The 22,486-nt window shown below is 46.8% G+C and overlaps 1 protein-coding gene across 3 annotated transcripts in view; it reads left to right on the top strand.

Annotated features, from left to right (window-relative positions):
* Loxhd1 (lipoxygenase homology PLAT domains 1) overlaps positions 1 to 22,486 on the top strand; it is a 135,991-nt gene that overhangs the window by 53,898 nt on the left and 59,607 nt on the right. For 2 of the 3 annotated variants that reach the window (XM_057788898.1, XM_057788897.1), the window contains exons 13-21: positions 1,902 to 2,056; positions 3,173 to 3,333; positions 8,446 to 8,522; positions 10,336 to 10,532; positions 12,531 to 12,723; positions 14,634 to 14,794; positions 17,995 to 18,475; positions 18,941 to 19,095; positions 20,771 to 20,904. In XM_057788898.1, the coding sequence (XP_057644881.1) occupies positions 1,902 to 2,056; positions 3,173 to 3,333; positions 8,446 to 8,522; positions 10,336 to 10,532; positions 12,531 to 12,723; positions 14,634 to 14,794; positions 17,995 to 18,475; positions 18,941 to 19,095; positions 20,771 to 20,904 (1,714 nt within the window). The remainder of the gene's footprint in view (positions 1 to 1,901; positions 2,057 to 3,172; positions 3,334 to 8,445; positions 8,523 to 10,335; positions 10,533 to 12,530; positions 12,724 to 14,633; positions 14,795 to 17,994; positions 18,476 to 18,940; positions 19,096 to 20,770; positions 20,905 to 22,486) is intronic. The other variant, XM_057788900.1, reaches the window with a different exon arrangement.

Raw genomic sequence — 22,486 nt, 5'->3', positions numbered from 1 at the left:
GCTGCCTCTAGATATTTGTGGACCTTCTTCAAAGCCTGCCAGGCTCTCCCTAGACTCCCTCATTACATCATTCGCGCATCTTACACTGGCTGGTTGTGTGTGTGACGTCATTGGTCTCCATCTCTGCAGGTTGCCCACCATACTCGGCTCTTCTTGATCAAAACATTAACTCCATTTACAAGTAATATATCACATTTAATTATGAGATTATCAATATGGTAAGATTTACATCTGTCATGTTTTCTGTATGTTGTATTTTTGTTTCCTTCAATTCTTACATTATTGCCTTCTTTAACAGTACGTGGATTTTATAAACACCATCTCTCTTTCTTTGTTGCTTCTTTTACTATCTATTATTTAAGTTACTTTCTCAGTAGTCTCCCCCAAATTACAATCCACAGCTTAACTTAGAACGACCTAGTTCAAAGTGTGTCAGCTTCATTTTAGTGTTCTATCAAGCCTCACTCCCATGCACTCCCCTTCCTGCCGTTGTCATTGAAATTGCATCTTTGCCTAGGATATGTGATAGCCTATACTGAAAATTTGTATTTTTACATATGAAAGACTCACCAATACAGTTTTATAGTTATTGCTCTCTGCTGGTGTGTTTTTATATAAAATGAGAGAAGATAAATGTTAAAATGAAAAAAAAATACATGTACAGCATCTTTGCCATTATCACTTAATCTTTCCTCATGACTCACAACAGTCCGGGTGAATTCAAGCCACTCTCTACTGTCTAATGGGATGATGTCCCGTGAATATTTGTTACAGAGGATGGCTTTTAGTGATGGAAGATTCTTAAAGTGTTTGTTTATTTCGGAACACTTTAACTTATCTTTCATCCCGGAAGGGTGGTTTAGTGGATGTAGCGTCCTTGGATAATGCTCTTTTTCTTTCCACTTCTAGAAAGTGTCCTACTGCTTTCTGGTTTCCACAGTTCTGGATGAAAAGTTGGCTGCTAATTTTTATTATGTATCCCTTGTGCTCAATTTCCTGCTGCTCTGTTTTACGATTTCCTCTTTGTCTTTGACTCTTAGAAGTGTTATTATGATGTGTTTAGAAGTAAATCTCTTTGGATTTTTCTTTCCCACTCAGAGTTCATCTTACATAAAATATCAAATATACAGATTAATGTTTTAAACTCGAATTTGGGGAGTTTGGGGCCGCTTTGTTTTCAAATATTGCTTCAGTCCTGTCTGCGTCTTCTGCAGCATTGCGCCCACCAGATTTCATGGCTTGAGATGGAACACATCTACCTGTGATGACTAAAGTCTTCTCATCAGACCCGGCCTCCAGGCACATTTAGCTGCCAGTTTGACTTCTGCTTTGTAAATATCGAGCTGGCATCTCATATATATAGTGAGCAGAACAGAACCTTGGTTTCCATTCCAAACTTACCCTTAGACAGCTCTCCTACCTTATCAACTTCTCTGTCCTCTCGCCACCTGACCTGAAACGTGAGCTCTCTTTCTCTTGATTGCCCATCTGGTCCATCACCAAGAACTGCCTCTACATTACATCACCCAGCTATTGCCTCCTCTCCATTTCCACAGAACACCAGCCAGTTCTAGGTGCCCACAGAAGGGATTCGTCTACAATCAGCATTAAGGGTCTTACCTCTGGAAGTTAAGGTTTGGGAAGTCTGAAGTAGGCCTCAGAAATTTGAATTCTTGTAAACATTTCCCATGGGTTTCTGATGATTGACGGGCCTGAAGAGCCTCTGGTCTGCCTAAACCAAGCTGGGCATGAGTCAGCTCCCAAGAGGCTCACTGCAGCGGGGTTTGGGAAGCTGAGTTAAGGAATGAAGTCCTCCTAGGTAGCAGCTGAAAGGTGGATGTAGAACTTCATCATGGGAGCGGAGGCAGCCGACCAACAGCGTCCCCCTTTCTGTCTGTCAGTGGCCCGCTACCGTGTGACCGTATGCACAGGAGAGCTCGAAGGTGCAGGAACTGATGCCAATGTCTACCTCTGTCTTTTTGGTGATGTGGGCGACACAGGGGAGCGACTGCTTTACAACTGCAGGAATAACACCGACCTGTTTGAGAAAGGCAATGTAAGTTGCAGTGATGTGCCACCCTCCTCCCAGTCCACGCCTGCTTTGTCCTCCTGCCTTCCTGGCTCTGTCAAGGTAGAGTTGGTGGTTAGTGTCAGGACCTCAGCAACGGGATGCAATCTGTCTGGATGAGGGGAGTTGGGTCTAGGGACTCCAGGTAGGAACTACTTGAAGGACACAGAAATACCTGGTTGATTGGATCTTTGAGAAATTTGGCTCGCCGTCATTCGCTAAGATCAATGGCAGCTACAAGGCTCCTAGTATTATTCAGCAGAAGCTGGAGAGCCACCAGAGAAATCGTGGTCTCCTACCCATCCCTCAGGTTGGGAAGACATTGGGCATCTCAAGTGTGTCCTCGAGGACTCGGGCTGGAAGAAAGTGGAAGATAAAATACATTCTCTGTTAAGTGTGGCAATTAGGCGCAGCTTGTTCCTCCCCCTCCCCGTCCTGTCCATGGTTGTAAAAGGACTGAGTCTATTGCTAGCCTCAAGGCAACGTATTAGGTATGCCCCTAGGCTACCACAACCATCGCATGGGTTTAATCTGGGCCAAAGGGGTCTGAAGCAGTGAAGAAAGTACCAAACAGGTCTAGGGAAAGTCAGCCTTAGGCCACTCACTACACTCTCCTGTGCCACACTTTCTTCGTGTCTAAAGTGAGGGAAAGGACGCCTACCGGTGACTGGCTACTGTGGAGATTATGGAGGTTCAGATGTGGTTCACAAGTAGATGCCCGGTAAAGAATCATCGCTTAGGGATGTGAGCTTGGGAGACGTACAGGTGGAAGGGATCTGTAGATTCTGTGCCCTTCCTTCCTCCATTTACCCTTGTCTTGGTGTGCGAAAAAAATCTAGTAGAAGGATGGGCTTTTGAAGGTTGTGTTGGTGAAGCCCTTCTGAGCAGGAGGCTGTAGGTTGGCTTTGGTCCACTTGGGGGAGGGGTAAGGAGACTATGGTCGCCTGTATTTCCTGTTCCTGTTCCCTGTAGTAGTTTGTGTGTGCCCATGAAGGAATTACAGCTCTTCCTTTCAGCTCTGCCTTGGAACTTCTGTAGTGTGCCGGTGCTGGGTCTCAGGAGAGACGTTATCTACACGACCCCACTGTCTTTTCTTTCTCAAAGGCCGACGAGTTTACCATCGAGTCTGTCACCATGAGAAAGGTGAGGCGGGTGAGAATCAGACATGATGGCAAAGGCTCTGGCAGCGGCTGGTACCTCGACAGGGTGCTGGTGAGAGAGGAGGGACAGCCGGAGAGCGACAATGTCGAGTTCCCATGCCTCAGGTACACGCACCCTTTGTCTTCCTTTCTTCCAGCTGTACTGCAGAAAGACTCGGTCCTATTACATGGAACAATAAGAAAAATAGTGGTTGAGATCAATAGTTGATGAGAGAAAGAGCTGGCCTTGCAGGAGGTGTATTGACCTGAGTCTCACAGTTCTACCCCACCCCTGGTGGACGGAGGCACTCCAGTGCACACCTAGTGCCAACATGATGGTGTTTCTTGTGAGAAACAAACAAACAAAACAAAATGACAAAAACAAATATAAAAACGCTGACACATTCTGAATTTAAGAGATTTGTTAGAGGACTAGTCAGATACAGAACGAAATATGGATACAAGTTGCATTTCTATTCTTTTCCTTTTTTTTTTTTTTTTTTTTTTTTTTGAGACAGGGTTTCTCTGTGTAGCTCTGGATGTCCTGGAACTCTCTCTGTAGACCAGGCTAGGTTTGAACTCACAGAGGTCTGCCCACCTCTGCCTCCCTGAGTGTTGAGATTAAAGGTGTGCACCACCACCTGGCTGGATTTCTGTTGGAACAGTCTGACCACATTTCTTGCCTGGTCACACCATTTCAAGGTGTCTGACTTTGTTCACATTTCTTTGCCTCAAGAGCGAGGAAGCGCGTTTGCACTATTTTTCTGAAGCATTCTTTGCACAACCAGCAGCTCCTGGAGATTCCTCAAGTTTCCAATCGAGGCATTCTACAATGAGGAGCAATCTCAGTGTTTTACGAAACCCCAGTGGCTCTCATTCACCTGTATGAATGCCTGGTGGGGGGAGGGCACTGCCAGAGTAACTTGGGGCATGAGCCCACATCCTGATTCATTCCTCACCTGAGCTGTGTGACTCTCGTTGTAGGGAGGGCAAAATTGTTTTAAGCTATTTTAAATGTGTGTGTGTGTGTGTGTGTGTGGTATGCACACTCCTGTGAGAGCCAGGGAAAGAGTCATGAAGCTACCAGCATGCTGACTTCCGTTTAGCAACACCTCATGGTAAAACTAGGTTAGAGCATTTGAAGCTGAAAGGAAATAGATTTTTAAAACTGTGTCTATTAATACATCCAAGTGTTTGGGAAGCAACAAAGCACGTGTCATGGTTTCCTTTCACCTTTTGGGAGGGGATGGGGTAGGTAAATGGAGGGGACATGGACCAACAGGTGGAAGTTTCTGATGGCCGTGGCCTATCTGCTTCTATCCGTGGTCAGGCACATCCCAGCCATCTCTCCTGCAGGCTCTTGTAACTTCGGAGCCGGCGCTGTCAGTGATCCTGCCAAGACAGAGAAAGGGAAAGTCCCAATGGCTCGATTTAAGAGACTGTAGCTAGTAGTCTGTAGTCCCCAAACCCTCTGTTACCAATGCCGAGGGTGACATCATGAATCTTCGTGTCTTGAAGCCTCTGCTTCACTTCTCTGGTGTTCTGAACCACAGCCCTAAAGCCTACATAAGTGAACAGCGTTTTAGTGTTGGCTAATACAAACTGAAAACACGATCCCCGGGGAGTGGGAGCCCTTGGGATCTGGGTTTAAAATAAGTAAGAAGAGATGAGAAGAGCATGGTGTTGTCTCATTGGCTCTGGGAAGGGATTCAGGAGCCCTGAGCCCTGTGTCAGAAGGGGCAGGGAGGAGGTGGTGCCTTGATTTCTTTATGGCTTCCTTTATAGGCTTGTGTTGCTTTGACTGCATTAATGACAAACTCAAGTCACCAATAATGCATAGCTGTAACACCAAGAAAAATAAAATGAAAGGCTTATGCTTGTGTAATTTAACCTAGAGAGAGCCCAGCTTGAATTCTTTACTTCTCCCTCCCGGGGTCTCTGTGGTCCCTGTCTGCTGTGTGAGTCTGAATCTGCACCTGCCTGGATACTTGTGAACTTGTCTGTTCCTGGCTCTGTGTCTTCATGTCCCTAGCAAAGGGCTTTGCTCTCTCTTTACTGAACAGCACAGAAAGCATCACATCGGGGAAGGGATGAGGGATATAGAGTTGAACAAGGATTAAGTCATTTATCCCAGCTGACCCAGATTACAAGCAAACACTATATCCAAATGTCACTTCCGGTGTTTATGGTGGATATTCATTTTATAAGGCGGCTCTCAGCCCATTTTCTATTTCCAGGAAATAATTACCAAACATACTTACATATAAACACACATATATTACTCTTGGGCCAGTGGCATGGAAGAACTGATAATTTAAGATTACAGCTATGCATAGCTTAGGTTGTACAAGCTAATGGGGAATCCAAGGCAGTTAAGGTTGGTTGTTATATTGTTTTCTTAAAGGTAAGTTAAGCAAACAGACTGTACACAATAGTACCACAGTCTCAAGAGACCTCAGGGTGTATTGTCAACCCTGCCTGTGAGGACCAGCAAAAGTTCCAGTCTCCTAGAATGGAAGACATATTTCTTATTATAATATTGAATATTATATCATCACAGGCTTAGGAAGCTCTGCCCTCTCAGGGGCGAGAAGGAATGGGTTTTAAAGAGAAACACCAAGCCATAAAAAGGGAGACATGTGGCCAAGACAAAAACATCTTGGTCTCTGCATTTCTCTGACACAAAGCTTTTGAAGTTTTTCCTCTAGTGGCCCTATTTTGCGCAAGAAGCTTGTATATGATCCTGGGTGTCTAGGTCAAAAGCTTGTATATGATCCTGGGTGTCTAGGTCAAAAGCTTGTATATGATCCTGGGTGTCTAGGTCAAAAGCTTGTGTATGATCCTGGGTGTCTAGGTCAAAAGCTTGTATATGATCCTGGGTGTCTAGGTCAAAAGCTTGTATATGATCCTGGGTGTCTAGGTCAAAAGCTTGTGTATGATCCTGGGTGTCTAGGTCAAAAGCTTGTATATGATCCTAGGTGTCTAGGTCAAAAGCTTGTATATGATCCTGGGTGTCTAGGTCAAAAGCTTGTATATGATCCTAGGTGTCTAGGTCAAAAGCTTGTATATGATCCTGGGTGTCTAGGTCAAAAGCTTGTATATGATCCTAGGTGTCTAGGTCAAAAGCTTGTATATGATCCTGGGTGTCTAGGTCAAAAGCTTGTATATGATCCTGGGTGTCTAGGTCAAAAGCTTGTATATGATCCTGGGTGTCTAGGTCAAAAGCTTGTATATGATCCTGGGTGTCTAGGTCAAAAGCTTGTATATGATCCTGGGTGTCTAGGTCAAAAGCTTGTATATGATCCTGGGTGTCTAGGTCAAAAGCTTGTATATGATCCTGGGTGTCTAGGTCAATAATATAGCTATACGAAGTAAACATTTATGGATAATAAATCATAAAGAAATCTATTATAAGATGACTTTTTGTTATACAAATAATTTTACCATTTATTAGAGACAAAAATAAAAAATTAATTAGTTATTTTAATTAATTATTTTTAATTAATTAACTATTTTGCTAATGAGGTGCCTATATTTACTGATTTTACAAAAAAAAAGTTAAATATCAGCTGAACATTTGATTCTGCAGGATGTAGAGTGCCTTCAATATTTTTCAGAATTGACCGATATCTTGATTTTTTTTTATTAAAAATACTGACTTTTCATTTTATATACCAACCCTAGTTCTTCCTCTCACTCCTTCTCCTGCCCCCCATTTCCCCTCTTCCCACCCCCCATCCACTCCTCACAGGATGGTAAGGTCATCTTTGGGGAGTCAACAAAGTCTAGCACACCAACTTGAGGCAGGACCAAGTCCCTTCCCACCTCTGCTCCATATTGAATATCTTAATTTCCTAACTGTCAATAATGATGACTCTGCTTTGCATGAATAGATAGTAGAAAATGGCAGAAGGATGTTTAGGATCATTTTAGAAATTGTTGGAGATTCTATTTTAATCCCAAGGCAACATTTATTTGATAATCTTTTAAATCAAACTCAAGCCAGAAATTCAAGCAATTATAAAAAACGAAATATTCTAACACAATAAAATACAGAGATATACTAGCTTGACATTTCCTGAGGAATGGGGTAGGAAAACATTAAAGGTCTTTGAGTTCCATAATGATATTTTGTATTTCTATAAGAGCAGAAAAATTGTATGTACAATGTAAAAACACTGTAATTCATAACATAACAAACGAACAGTCTTGAATCAGGGCCAAAGAACATCGTGTTACATTAGTGTTACATGTGACGACACGTGCAGGAAAAAGCATGGTTCTCGGAGCCAAGTGAAGTCACCCACAGCACAGGCAGGCATGGCCACCTGGGATTTACTTTGTTTCTCTAAGTAAGTTTGGATTGTTGCGCACCAGAACCTCTTTACTGCTGCCTGAATTCCACAGTTCCCACATTCAGCTCCACGGCTCTCTCTAGTTCATGCTCCACTGTTTAAGAAGCCAGATCCCAGAGAACGGTGATTGGCCCTGGGTTACTAGCCTGCCTATGGAGCATACACAACTCACGCTTGCACGATAGGCTTGTTTCGCAGGCTTGGCGATATTCCCCATGTCTTCCTCTGGGGGACAGCCAACAGAGGACTGGAGCCACTGCTCAGCATGACATCTTGAGTCATAGAGATCAACTCTGAGCCCTGAAAACCATGGACTTACCTTTTCCTGAGGTCAAATCTCATCGTCTTTGAAGATTCCAGTTCAACTTCTTCACCATGGGTCCTTCCCCTTTCTGTAAATCCTTACAGCTCTTCCTTTGTCCAGCCCCACCTCATTTGGCCTACCCATCTTCTTGATCATACTCTCGGCTACAGCAGCCTGAGCTGTACTGTCCCAGTGTCCTCTTTCTTTGCTCTCTCCTGTGCTCTGTCCTTGTTCATCCTCACTAAGCAGCAGCCCTGTCTCTCACTTGCTGTACTCTGTTTTCATGGGCCTTTCAGGAACTCCATCCATCCCAGCATATGCCTTTCCTTTGGAAGGCTCCTCTCTCTTTTCCTGGCCCACATCGTATCACCTTTCCAATCTCAGCCAGCAGTCAGCCTTCTCCAGAAAGTTTTCCTCTGGTCTGGGTTGGAATACTTTGCTAGGAGATCTCAAAGACCCGCTTTCTTCAGCTGAACTCAAAACTCTGGGCCTCCTGGTGACTCAGCATGGGGGCTGTGGTGGTTGGGGTGTCTGCCTATTCTACTCAAAGAACTAACACCCCACCCCATTTCTCTCAAGGTGGCTGGATAAGGATAAGGATGATGGACAGCTGGTCCGAGAGTTGCTACCCAGTGACAGCAATGCCACGCTCAAGAGTGAGTTGTCCCAATGGCCAGGTGATGGGTGTTCCCTGGGCATGACAGTTGCCTTTCCTCAGCGAAACAGGACCTAGACCTTCAAAGACACACACCTTCTTCACTTTATTTCATGAAAGCAGCATAGGGTGGTGGAGAAAAATGGCATTGCTGGAGGTCTGGAAACTTCTCACGTGTCTGTGCTTGAACGTCCAGTCCAAACCTGGTCCTGGTGTTAGGCGCTGAATATGGGTTAACAGAGTGGTAAGAGCAATAAAACCAGCCAATGGCACCAAGCCCAGGGACCCCTGCTTTGTGAGCAGAAATGCATTTGAAGGACCTGTTGAATAAGGACTTTTAAACTGCTGAGCATTGTCCTGGAGCCCTGGAGTATCCCTTACTAGTGATACATGCTCAGATGCTGCCGTTTGAGCATGTGCTTTGGATAATGTGTAAAAGAGACACACCTCCAGACACCCCCAGAGCCCAACAATGCAACACTCCGTGTTTCCCGGGTGTCACTCATCTGAGCCCTGCGATACCGAAAAGAGGCAGAGCTAACGTTGTCCTTTTGTCAGATGGGGAAACCAAGGCCTAGAAGATGTAGACACTACTACTTACCTTTTCTAAGGTCAGATCACTCAGTTGAACCAGAATGTCTAGTGTAGCGCCCACTATCACAGAGCCTAAGCACTGGGAAGGAGCTCAAGAGAAGTCACCCACGTTTATAAGGGGACACTCAGGCCTGCAGTTGCTGATGGAACTGGGATCAGTCCCCAGAACGTCTCTGCCTTAGATTGCTGCTCTTCCCACCCCAGCAGGCTCTCATTTCACCACGTAGAGAACCCACCCTTCTGCTCTCCCAGTTGGAGAAGAAGGCTTCCGGTTCCTGCTGTGTCTTTAAGCAGCAAAGTGGTCTGTTTCTCCCAATGCCCATAGAGCCGAGCTGAGAGGTGGCTGCAGATGGCCCCAGGCACAGGGCCTCGGCTTACTTTCTCCAGACTATGTTCCAGTAGGGAAACCCTGAAGGAGCAATGAGTGACAGGTCTTGAACTCTCTCTTCTTTGCCTAAGACACACACCATGGATCCTGCCTGGACAACTAAAGCTTGGTTGCTGTTCTCCCACAACTTATCCTGCTCCCTGGTGTTCTTTATCCCTGCACACAGGCTGGTGCAGAGATTTCTGGGAGATAAAATGGGATAGTGTTGCAAGATATCCTATTAGGGGAGGGAGCAGCCTTAAATACACACCAAGAATTTGTTCCTGGATAGTGACTTTATTGTCACCATCTCGTGGCAGGCACCTGACCTTCTGAGCTCTACATCCCTTGCTTGTAAGGTTGGGAGCAGAGTACTTAGCGATAATAGCATAGAATGTGTGCCCAATGTTGTAAGTATTGAGATATTCTGGTGCCTTTGCCCATCAGAAGCTGGATAGTGGATTTCTGGGGATGCTTTGAGTCTCTGGAGTGTGGGTGTTTTTGTTTAAAACTTACTACTCTCAGCACCTTCACCTCTTACAGAACAGGAAGAGGCAGGGCCCTGGTTTTATAGATGAGGGGGCTCCACAGAGACGGAGGGAGGGGCTCCACAGAGACGGAGGGAGGGGCTCCACAGAGACAGAGGGAGGGGCTCCACAGAGACGGAGGGAGGGGCTCCACAGAGACGGAGGGAGCCCCTGCTACCAGTTGTAGGACCGAGACTCCAGGCTCCAGTGTCCTGACTCCTAGCCTGGGTCTTCCCTGACTGAAGGTTGTCCCTTCTTTCCAACACCTCGCTCCTTGTTGTACAACCGGCGCTAACCTCCTGTCTCTCTCTGCTTGGCATGCTTAGACTTTCGCTATCACATCAGTGTGAAGACCGGGAACGTCTCCGGGGCCAGCACAGATTCTAAGGTGTACATTAAGCTCTATGGGGAGAAATCTGACACCATCAAGCAAGTTCTGCTTGTCTCCGACAACAACCTCAAAGACTACTTTGAACGTGGCCGAGTGGATGAATTCACACTGGAGACCCTGAACATTGGAACTGTAAGTATCTGTCCCAGAATCAGGTGACATTGTCTCTCCATGTTCCTACATTGGCCCACACGTGTTCACAGTCATGTTCACGTCTGCACTGATGTGCACGTGGGTGAGCCCATTTTGAAGGAAAAGAACTGCCCACTTAGAGGTTACTAGTGAGGCATTTAGTTTCTCCCAGGGCCAGAGCAGCTGCAGATAAATATGCAATTACCCTTTTAGAACATCTTTGAGGCTGTAATACACATTTTTAGTAACTTTACCCCCAACATGTTTACCTGTGTTCTGGGGATTATAGACGGAGCATAGGTGCTGGAGAAGGGGACACTGGATTCAGGGAGGGAAAAAAGAGGAGGGAGAACGAAAGCGAAGGGATGACAATGTTTCCCAATTCCAGATCTGAGTGTGCTTCTCCAAGTGCCCCCATGATGAGCCCTGGGGTGAGGCAGGTCCTTTGCAACCTCGTCAGTCTGCACTCTAGGGAAGGATCTTGGGGCAGTCATTTACCCCTTGGGGTTAATGAACTTAACGTATTTACATTTTAAGTCAAATCAATAATTGTGAAATGACAATTTGGTTCCCTTTACTGAAGGATTTTTGGGTGTCTGATGGGAGTGGGGAGGGGATTGACAGTAGAAAGCCACGGAGACTTCTCATGTTGGTGAAACTCCCTCAGTGAATAGTGTGGCCAAGAGCTTGGGAGCCCACCATTTCCACTGACTTGCCATGAGCAAGTTATTTAACCTTGTCTTCATCGGTTTTTCTCATTCCCAATAATGGAGATGCCATGGGGATTATTATTAGTATTGACTATGTAAAGAATACCCACACACTTATAGTCAGGGCTCAGTATATACTGCTAAACAATTGCTCCACCTCCTGTCCAAAGGGATGTAGAAGTGAGTGACAGCCCTTGTCTTTTGGGAGCTTCCAGTCATGTCAGACAACAGACAACTGTCCTTGTCATAACTCTTCTTTATTCTCTCCTTGGAACTGCAGCAGTCCCAGCAGCACAGAGAAACACTGGCACACTCCTCTGCCTAGTCGGGCATTCAGAGTTACTTTATAACTCCCAGGCTTTATAAACTGAGCTGGTTTTCTCCCAGCATTCTCAGGGGCCCGTGATCCATAGACTAAACTGTGGCAGCTGTGACAGCATTTCATCAACAGCTGCAAAGGGGCCCTTAGTATGTGTGAAAGCAAAAGCCAGGGCTTGGGCGGGTGATGTTCTAAATGTGGACTTGGGGCACCAGGAATAGGTAGTGTTACCCTCCACCCCAAACCATTACAGAGAAAAAGTCAGGGCTAGAAGGGTCCTTGGAGGCCATCTGCTAATCCCATCTAACGTGTAAATTAACCTGTACACAGCATTCCCACAACAACAAGAACTGTTAATCCCCAAGAAACCAAAAGCACCTAAGAATGAGGATGGGGCCATCTGAGCTCTCAAAGATGTGGCCGTATCACAAGTGACTATAGACAGTTAATGGACGGAGAACAATGGTCCTTGGGTCCAAGAGTAAGAGGTGGGTTAGATACAGAACCACCGAGAGTCGGGAGAGGTTGTCGGAAAATTCTGTCACCCTACAGGAAGGAAATGACAAGGAAGCAGTGCAGAAATGTGCACAACACTGCAATACTTCAAATCAAACCAAAGTAAAGCAGCAGCAGCTGTTAGATGTGCCGAGCAGTTCACTGCTCCTGTAGCCACAGTCTCATTTTGAAGGACCTAACAGATTCCACAGTTCTTGCCAGCGCTACACCCTACTTGCTTCTTACAACTGACCTTGAAATTGAGTTGGCTGAGGAGAAGGGGGTGGAGCCTCTGGGCAGGAAAGGATCACCTGGGTAGCGGTTCCTGATTGCCAGGACAGGCCAGATCAGAGCCTCTCCCAAGGCACCAGAGGTCCCAGTTGGGGAGAGATTTTTCACAGAGCTGGAGGTGGAGGCTTGCTTGAATATTCCTGCACACCGCTGTTCACACACCCTTCTGGAGTTTCCTTCCAGATCAACAGGCTGGTGATCGGGCACGACAGCACAGGCATGCATGCAGGCTGGTTCCTGGGCAGTGTCCAGATCCGTGTGCCCCGCCAAGGCAAGCAGTACACTTTCCCTGCCAACCGCTGGCTGGATAAGAACCAGGCAGATGGGCGTCTGGAGGTGGAGCTTTACCCCAGCGAGGTCGTGGAGATTCAGAAATGTACGGAAGAGGCTGTGTGGGCCCGTGGCATCTCAGCATTCCCTGGTTCAATGAGGGAGGAGGAATAATGGAATCAGAGGAAGGAAGGGCCAAAGGAAGGAAGACAGGCCATGTGGTGACTGGGTCTTATCTCCTTGTGGTGTGGAAGAGAGACACAGGGGTGGGGGTGGAAGTAGGGGGTTCTTGTTGCCTCTAGTACTGTGGATCTGGAAGGGAACAAGGGCCCATTTCACAGATGGCAAAAATGAGGATCTTGGAGAAATATAGAAATATAGAAAAAGGGGGGAAATGTATATTCTCAACCCTGTGGCAAAATTTATGGCATAGCTTACATCTTTCTTTAGGAAAGCTAGCTGAGGAGTCGGACTTTTCATTTTAAATGTATATTGAGGTTTCTCTAGCCAGTCCTACCTTGGTCTTTGTGAAGGTCGCTGTTAACAAAACAGACCAAAGTCATGTACTTGTGAGGGAGTAAGCAGATTGCCTTATAGGGAAGCAAGAACTCTAGGCTGGATGGAGCAGGGTCAGAGGGGAGGGTGAGCAGACAGGCTTGGTGAGGAGCTTCTTCTGAGAAACTAAAGGCCAGAATGGCCCTGGCCCTGTCTTCCAAGGACCATGATGTGAGCCCTCACTCCTTCAGCAGAACGAGAAGGGCTTGCTGAGCAATGAGGGCCAGCTGGGCTAGGGTCCCCAGCACTTACTGAGGAGAGAGGTGTGGTGTGCGCATCTGCAGTCCTAGTGCCGAGTGGGTCAGAGAGAGAGGAGATGAGTGGACCCTGGAGTTTACTGGCCAGGGAGTCAAGGCTAAGTTGATAAGCTCAAATTTCTGTGACAGGCCCAGTCCCAAAAAATGAAGGTAGAGAGAGATAGAGGATGACACTCCACACACACACACACACCTAACTTTACCTGAAAAGAAATCCCGATATTCTTTTCTACCAAGTCCTAGAGTACTCAAATCAATGGACTCGTGGTACCACAGTTCCTTAGGAAGACACATCTACTCTGCAGTGCCTGCTACTGCTACCTACCAATAACATGTTTCCGCCACCCTCTAATACCTTGATAAATATCATTTCAAAATATGCACAGCTTTTTTGTGCAGGACCACGTGCTGATGTATTCTGAAAGGCGCTTATATTTAAATGAGCGCTGTCATCCCAACCTCTTGTCTTTCTTGAAATGAAGGAAAATAAATGCAGCTTTTGCTTTTCCTGCCCCGTGGTATCTGGCTAGTATCAGAAGGCAGATACCACAAATTAAATTAAAAAATTAATTTAATTTTTGTTGCTACAATGTAGTATTACAATAGTATGGTAGCAGTACTCTATATATTATAGACTATATAACGTGGGATGAACACAAACTAATTGGTTTACAGCTCTGTACCCTGGAAGCTCAGTACTAATGTGCTGGCATCAGGTGATGGAGTCCTCTTGATGCCTTCTGTCACGTCAGATAGGGACAGAGAAAGATGGGACACACCCAATCTCAGCCAGAAGGCCTGATCGCTTCTTAAGCTTCTACAACTCATAATCACAACTAGATTTCAGTGTGAGTCTTAGCGGGTGCAAGCATTCAAACTACAGCAGGCAGGCGGATAGTAGAGAGCGCCAGCCATTGCGGGGTCCCCCTCGCTCCTGGCCTCCAAGGACAATGTGCTGCAGTGGATGATGTGATGTAACAGACGGTTGTACAGGTTTGCCCTTTTCACAGCCTACTCAATTCCTCTAAGCCTAAACTTGTCCATCTGCAAAATGCTGGCTCATCATACCGGGGAGGTTGCACAAGATGATGTCTGTAAAGGACTAGGCACATGGGATGGACTTGGGAAGCGCAGGTGGGAGGGGCTGGGGAAATGTTTGCTGCTCTTACTAAATACTCCATTTCTCCCATATGTGTCCACCTAGTGGTCCACTATGAGATTGAGGTCTGGACGGGGGATGTAGGCGGTGCAGGCACCACTTCTCGAGTCTATGTGCAGATCTATGGTGAAGAAGGCAAGACCGAAGTACTCTTCCTCTCCAGCCGCTCCAAAGTTTTTGATCGAGCATCCAAGGACATATTCCAGGTGTGTGAGAGTGAGGGTGCCAACAGAGACTGGCAGTCACTGTGGCAGTGCCCTGGGTACAGCCACTGGAGAACAGGCTGCCTCCCTCCAGCTGAATGGAAGGTGTTACCTGGAGGACAGGTTGAACTAAAATTCCCTTGGGTTCCTGGGGGACTCCTGGAAGCAATGAGCTGAGTGTAGAGGCTTGAACTGGGAAGGAGAAAATGTGGGTACGCATCCATGGTTCATCTCGTGCCCATGAATGGTAACTCGTTTCTTAGACCTGAGTTTGGGGTCCTTCCTGGTCTTGTACTTGTGTTACTTGCTGATCTTTGAGGAAAAGTACTACCTCATCCACACCCCAAAGCACTCCAGCCTTTGGGAGAGGGTGTGTTCTCGGAGATAATTTTCTCATGGAAGTTCAGTCAGGGATTCCTGATACATTGCCTGCAGTGGCTAGTTCTTATTTCACCAGAACTTGGTTCCTCCACCTACTCCCTGTCTATGGCTCTGACTCTGAGCTTCTCCCAGGCTGGTGACACGTCCGTATTTCTCAGGTAGGCTCCTGGGAGGTGGCAGAGTTTACTAATGAGTTTTTAATGTCCTTGAGCTTCCTCTCTCCACATTGCAAGGTTTTGACTAGAAGGAGAAAATGATGTCAACGTGAGCACATTGCTGGTAACAGGGAGGATGCAGAGGCCACTGGGTGTTTTATGCTGGATATGAAAGCATTTGTGTATGTACGTATGTATACATACAAGCACATGCATGTGTATCTGCAGACATGTGTGTAGAGGAAGCACGTTCATGCTGGTGTTCCATGGTTGACCTCGACCTCAAACACCTTGGTCTTCAATGAAGAGCTTTCTCCAACGCCCAGGAAAGGTCCTGAGTTGGGGACAGCCAGCGTCATGAATGTCTAGAACACTACAGGTTTAGGCCTTCATGGTGTAACAGGATGAGTGGGCTGCTTGTCATCCTGGCCGCCCAGTTAGCTTACACCCGAAATAATCACACAGAAACTGTATTCATTTAAACACTGCCTGGCCCATTAGCTCTAACTTCTAATTGGCTAACTCTTACATCTTAATTTAACCCATTTCTGTTAATCTGTGTATCGCCCCGTGACCGTGGCTTACTAGCAAGACTCTAACCAGAGCCCATCTCAGGCAGGAGATCCATGGTGTCTGGCCACTCTGCCCTTCTTCCCAGCATTCTATTCTGTCTACTCTGCCTACCTAAGTTCTGCTCTATCAACTAGGCCAAGGCAGTTTCTTTATTCATTGTCCAATGACAGCAACACACAAACAGAAGGAGCTCCTACACCACATGGGCTCATATGTCCTCCTACACTGCTGACAAGCCCAAGCCTACATATTTGACCTGTTGGGACCTCCTTGGCTTCCTCGTTAGTAACACCAGTTTGTCATTACTGCCTGGTTGGCTTCACAGTCCCCATGGCAGTGAAAAGAGCCAGGGTCAGATACACAGTCAGAAATGTAACTGAGCCACTGGATTATAGTTCCTATCCCCTGAATAACAAGGAGAAATTCTGCTTTGCCTAGGCCCTAGTCACCATCTTGCTTGATGATTTCCTGACAAAGGTGGGTTAGCTCCACTGTGGTTTCCTTTTTTTTTTTTTGGTTTTTCAAGACAGGGTTTCTCTGTGGTTTTGGACCCTGTCCTGGAACTAGCTCTTGTAGACCAGGCTGGTCTCGAACTCACAGAGATCCGCCTGCCTCTGCCTCCCGAGTGCTGGGATTAAAGGCGTGCGCCACCACCGCCCGGCAACTGTGATTTCCTGAACGTGAAGTCTGGAGAGCCGTGTTCTCATCTGGGCCTGGCATTAAAGTGCATGACTCCGACAGCCTTGGGCCTCAGATCGCTGGCGCTCAAATGGGGTGACTGGTGGGACTAGACTTTGAAAAGAGTTGAGTGTGAAGATGGACTAGATCTAAAGGCACTCAGGAGAGCCAAACACACTTAGTGTTGTGCTCCCCTCAAAATCTGAACCCCAGTTCCCTCTTCCTGAGACTGTGGAATTCATGACAGAGTGAAATGGATCTGAGGCTGAGCCACTGTGCCCTCAGCCCTGGGGAGAGACTTCAAAGGGTGGTCTTTGTCCTTAAAAGGAGCCCAAGGCTTGTATTAATTTCTTTTTTCATTACTGTAACAAAATACTGGAAAAATCAGCGTGAGGATAAGAGTGTTTGTTTCAGTTTATGGTTGAGAATGATGGGGTCCGTCGTGATGAGGAAGGCATGGTGAGGATCGAGGCGGCTGGTCACATCGCATCTACAGGGACAAAGTAGAGAGCAGCAGGAATGTGGCTGAGCTCTAAGACCGTGAGGTCCATTCCTAGTGACTCAGCCCTTTCAACAGGGCCTCTAAAGGGTTCACAACTTTCAAAACAGGGCCACCCTCCTGAGACTGGGTGTTCAGACACAGGGACCTGTGGGGGTCATTTCATATTCAAACCACAGCACAGCTCTGGAGCACCTCCATGGCAGGATAGGACCAGGGACAACTGCATTCTGGGCCCCATTTGAGCTCAAGGGTCTGGTAAGCTAAGGTTGTGGGACTGGGAAGGTTGGAAACCTTGGAGAGAATGTTTGAGGATTTTGTTTATTTGAAATGTTACAAAAGAGAAACATGTTTCTTTGTTTATTGCTAAATGTATCTTCCTAATAGTAACCACATGAAGGCTCTGTCTGTGGTATTTTGTTTGTTAGGTTGTTTTTGTTTTTCCAGGCAGGGTTTCTCTGTGTAGCCCTGGCTCTCCTAAATACATTCTGAAGACCAGGCTAGCCTCCAACTCACAGAACTCTCCTGCCTCTGCCTCTTGGGTGCTGGGATTAAAGGTGTGTGCCACAGCCTCCAAACTCGTCTGTGTGTGTTTAGGGTAATAAGGAGGCCCAGGATTGTGAATAGGTTGAAGTTGGAGGTGAGAAGGCACCAACAGAAGTGCTGGCGTTGTGAGGGAGTTGTATGAACCAAGACATAGAAGGAAGAGTAGGGACGAAAGAACAGGGAGATTAATGCCACAGGAATAGAAAGAAATGTGTTTTCTTAAACCTGGGGAAGGGCCAGGCACAGTGGGGGAGCAGGAACTTTCAAACTTCTGTGTAGGGGCCCAGACCTTTCTGCAGGGCAGCTCAGCACTGTGGGAGGCTGGGAGGATGGCAGGGGCCATGTCAGCCACTGCCCTGCACTTTGCACAGCTGGAAGCGGCAGATGTGGGTGAAATCTACAAGATCCGACTGGGACACACCGGCGAGGGCTTTGGGCCCAGCTGGTTCGTGGACACCGTGTGGCTGAGGCACTTGGTGGTGCAGGAAGCAAACCTGACACCGGAGGAGGAAGCCCGGAAGAAGAAGGAGAAGGACAAGCTGCGGCAGTTGCTGAAGAAGGAAAGGCTGAAGGCTAAGCTACAGAGGAAGAAGAAGAAGAAGAGGAAGAAAGGAAGTGATGAGGAGGATGAGGGCGACGAGGAAGAAGAGTCCTCTTCAGAAGAGTCCTCGTCAGAAGAGGAAGAAGAAGAAGAGACGGAGGAGGAGGAGGAGGAAGAGGAGGAGTTTGGGCCCGGGATGCAGGAGGTGATCCAACAGTACAAGTTCGAAGTCAACCGCTGGCTGGCCCGTGGCAAGGAGGACAATGAACTTGTCGTGGAATTGGTCCCAGCCGGTCGGCCTGGTCCTGAGCGTAAGCCTGGAAAAAAAAGTTGGGGGGGGGGGATATTTCTCCTAAAGGGACCAGGGAGGGGGCAGGGTGACTTGGTATCCCTCAGGTAGAGACTAAGTAGGTGGAATCCCACTGTGGTCCATAAATACCTCTCCTGACTTGCACATGGAAAGTGACCATTGACCCGCCTGTTTGGAGCTGAACACTACCCTTGACCTGTCCCTTCAAGGGGAAACACTGGCTTTGGGAGGGACTCGTCACACATCTTGATAGAGCTGAATATGGGGGTAAAGTAAGAAGGTTGCTGAGACCCAATGGCTGTGAATTTCATGGCAAATGCAAACATTGGGTGGGAGGAGAGTAAGCTGGTATAGCCATAGCAGTGGGACCTTCCTGCTTCCAGGGTCTACCTGGATCCAAGGACCTGGACACTACTCTATCTTGTGACCCCGGTGTTCTCAACGCTGCATTTTTCTGTGTCTCCAGCCAACACCTACGAGGTCCAGGTGATCACAGGGAATGTGCCCAAGGCTGGCACTGATGCCAACGTCTACCTGACCATCTACGGAGAGGAATATGGGGACACAGGGGAGCGGCCTCTGAAGAAATCAGACAAGTCCAACAAATTCGAGCAGGGCCAGGTAGAGTGAGAACTTTCTGGCCCCTGGGTGGGTGAGAGCCAGATATGGAACAGTTTTTGCCCACAGCAACCTCAGCCAGTATCTTGTCCACTGTGTGTCTAACAGGGTGTTGCATTCAGCCCAACGAGGCCTGGCTGCAGCTACCCTTCTATAGGTAGCAGTATTTTGTGGAGAGTTATGAAAAGGCTAGAGGCAGATCCTCGCAAAAGAATCCCATAGGCTAGTTGGTCTTCAGGGTCAGTCAGAGAATACTGTATTCAGACACTAAGTGAACATAGTTTAAAAGCTAGATGTATTTCTGTCTTTTGTGTATGGGTCACTTGCATGTATGTCTGTGTGCCGTGTGTATTCAGTGCCCACAGAGGTTAGAAGAGTGCATCAGATCCCCTGGGACTGTAGTTAAAGGCAGCTGTAAATGACCATGTGGGTTCTGGGAATCAGATCTTAGTCTTCTAGAAGGGGGACAAATGTTCTTAACTGCAGAGCCATTTCTCCAGCCCTTGAGTTTGAGGCCAGTCTCGACTATATAGTGAGACTCTGTCTCACAAGACAAAGAGCTGATACTCTGGGAGGCTTGGTGGACAGGAATGACTTAGTCTGGACAGGTAAGTATGGTGGAGCTGTGTGACAGGGGCAGAAGGATTCCCGCCATGACCTTGAAAGAGTGGTCAGGGTACCCTCCCCACACATACTCATCAGAAATATAAAATCCAGCCGGGTGTTGGTGGCACAAGTCTTTAGTCCTAGAACTTGGGAGACAGAGGCAGCTGAATCTCTGTGAGTTCAAGGCCAGCCTGGTCTATAGAACTACTTTCAGGACAGCCAAGGCTGTTGGGTGAGACTGCTTGTTCATTTCCCAGCTACCTAGACTCCCAAAATAATCACACAGAAATCTGTATTAATTGCAATACTATTTGGTCAATAGCTTAAGCGTATTTCTAGCTAGCTCTTACATCTTAAATCAACCCATCTCTATTAATCTGTGCATCACAACAAGGCCATGGCCTACTGGCAAGTTTCCAACATCTGTCTCCTTAGGCGGCAGCTACATGGTGTCTCATTGACTCTGCCTTCTTTCTCCCAGCATTCAGTTTAGTTTTCCTGCCTAGCTCTATTCTGCCCTATCACAGGCCAAAGTAGCTTCTTTATTCATTAACCAATAAGAGCAACACATGTACAGAAGGATTTCTAACAATACAAGGCCACACAAAAGAAACCCTGTCTTGAAACAAAAACAAAACATAACAACAGATGTGAAATCCAGCTCCCTTGTCTTCTCTTCTGCCTCTCTCAAAGTCACTGTCTTTCTCCTTCCTTTGCTTCTTTGATACAATCAATGCAAGTGAGAAGTTGTCCCCGTAGGCCTGGGTTATAATGCAGCAGTGTAAGAATTGGGCATAGCAGTACACAGCAGAAACCTTGGCACTTGGGAGGCAGAGGCGGGAGGGTGACAAGGTCAAGATGAACCTAAACAATGCATGGAGCTCAAAAATCCAAAAAACTATGGCGCCAACACCAGACTAAGGAGATATACTTTCCACATCCTAGCTCTGGTTGCTTTGGGTTTTAGGGTCTTCCTTTGGGTGCTTGAGGGACTAGAGCTGAGGGCAGCATGGGGTGGATGTTAGGAGCAGACATGTGTTGCCCCTCTGAGTCATGCTTTCTCTATATCTAGACAGATACCTTCACCATCTACGCCATTGACCTGGGGTCTCTGACCAAGATTCGGATTCGCCATGACAACACAGGCAACAGGCCAGGCTGGTTCCTGGACAGGGTAGACATCACTGACATGAATAATGAGATCACGTGAGTGGGACTTGAGGGGAGGGAGAGGAGGTTATGCCTGGCACTAAACTAGTCCTGGAGAGAGGACCAGGTACTGAAACATGATGTTTGAGGGTGAGGGTGGATTGGCTAAGGCCAGGATGACCGTAAGGAATCAGGGTGAGCATTGCCTCTCTTCTCTCCCGCCCAGAAGTTCTAGTCCTGTCAGATAACAGCTCTGTAGAACACCTTCAGCAGTTCACCTACAACTTTCTATGGATAAATAAACTTAGAGCACCTGGTTTTAGTGCTCCAGGGGCCAGAGATCAGCAACATTTTCCAAAAGGGCCATGTAGAAAACATTTCCGGTTTTTCACAGCATTCAATCTCTGTAAAAGACTCTCTACTGGGAAAGTACAAACTGAGCCTCAGGTGAGCAAGCTGGTATGCAGGCTTAACCCCTGCATTTAGGAGACAGAGGCAGACAGATCTCTGTGAGTTCAAGGCCAGCTTGGTCTACATAGCAAGGTCTAGGCCAGTCAGAGCTACATAGTAAGACCCTGTCTCTAAACAACAACCTTAAATGATGCTGAAATGGGGAATGGGCTGTGTGCCAATCTGTAGACATTGAAATTTGAATTTCATGCCCCAAAATGTTATTGTTATTTCAACTTTTTCTTCTCAACCAGATGCAAAATTCGTGGTTAGTTTGATGTATGTAATGGGTTGTGAGCTGGATTGGTACCTGTTGAAGACTCATAGTCACTCTCTGACCTAGGCTTGGAAGGAGGTGTTTCCATAGATGGAGGAGTCCATGTACCCTGGAAGGTTGAACCCTAGCCTCGTGTCTTAGTTTGGGTTTTTATTGCTGTGAAGAGACACCATGACCACAGCAACTCTTATAAAGAAAACATTTAATCAGGGTGGCTCACTTGCAGGTTTTTTTTTTTTTTAGGTTCAGTCCATTATCATCATGACAGGGAGCATGGTGTGCAGGCAGACATAGTGTTGGAGCTGAGAGTCCTACATCTTGCAATCAACAGAAAGTAGACTGCCACATTGATAGAAGATTAAGAAAAGAGACCTCAAAGCCCACAGTGGCACATTTCCTCCAATAGGGCTACACTTCCTAATAGGGACACTCCCCTTGGGGACAATTTTCTTTCAAACCACCACATTCCACTCCCTGGTCCCCAAAGGCTTATAGCCAAACTACATTCAGTCCAACTTCAGAAGTCCCCACAGTCTACAACAGTCTTAAACTTGTTTCAAAGCCCAAAGTCTCTTCTGAGATGCATGGCAATATCTTAACTATAATACCCTATAAAAATTAAAATAAAAAACAGATCACATACTTCCAACACATGGTACAGAGCATATATTACCATTCCAAAACTCGAGGAAAGGAGCATAGAAATGCTAGATCAAAGAAGAGCAAAAACCAACTGGGAAAATGCCAAACTCTTCATCTCCATGTCTAATGTCAAAACACTCTTTGGAGCTCCAATTCCATTCAGGTTTGACTGCAGCAAACTTCTTTCTCTTGGGCTGGTTCCACTCCCTGTTAGCAGCTCTCCTTGGCAGGTATCCCACGACTCTGGCATCTCTAACATCTTGGGGTCTT

This window comes from Chionomys nivalis, chromosome 14 (genome assembly GCF_950005125.1).
Source record: "Chionomys nivalis chromosome 14, mChiNiv1.1, whole genome shotgun sequence".
NCBI lineage: Eukaryota > Metazoa > Chordata > Mammalia > Rodentia > Cricetidae > Chionomys > Chionomys nivalis.
Note: the sequence above shows the minus strand (reverse complement) of the source record. Positions and strands in the feature narration are given on the sequence as shown.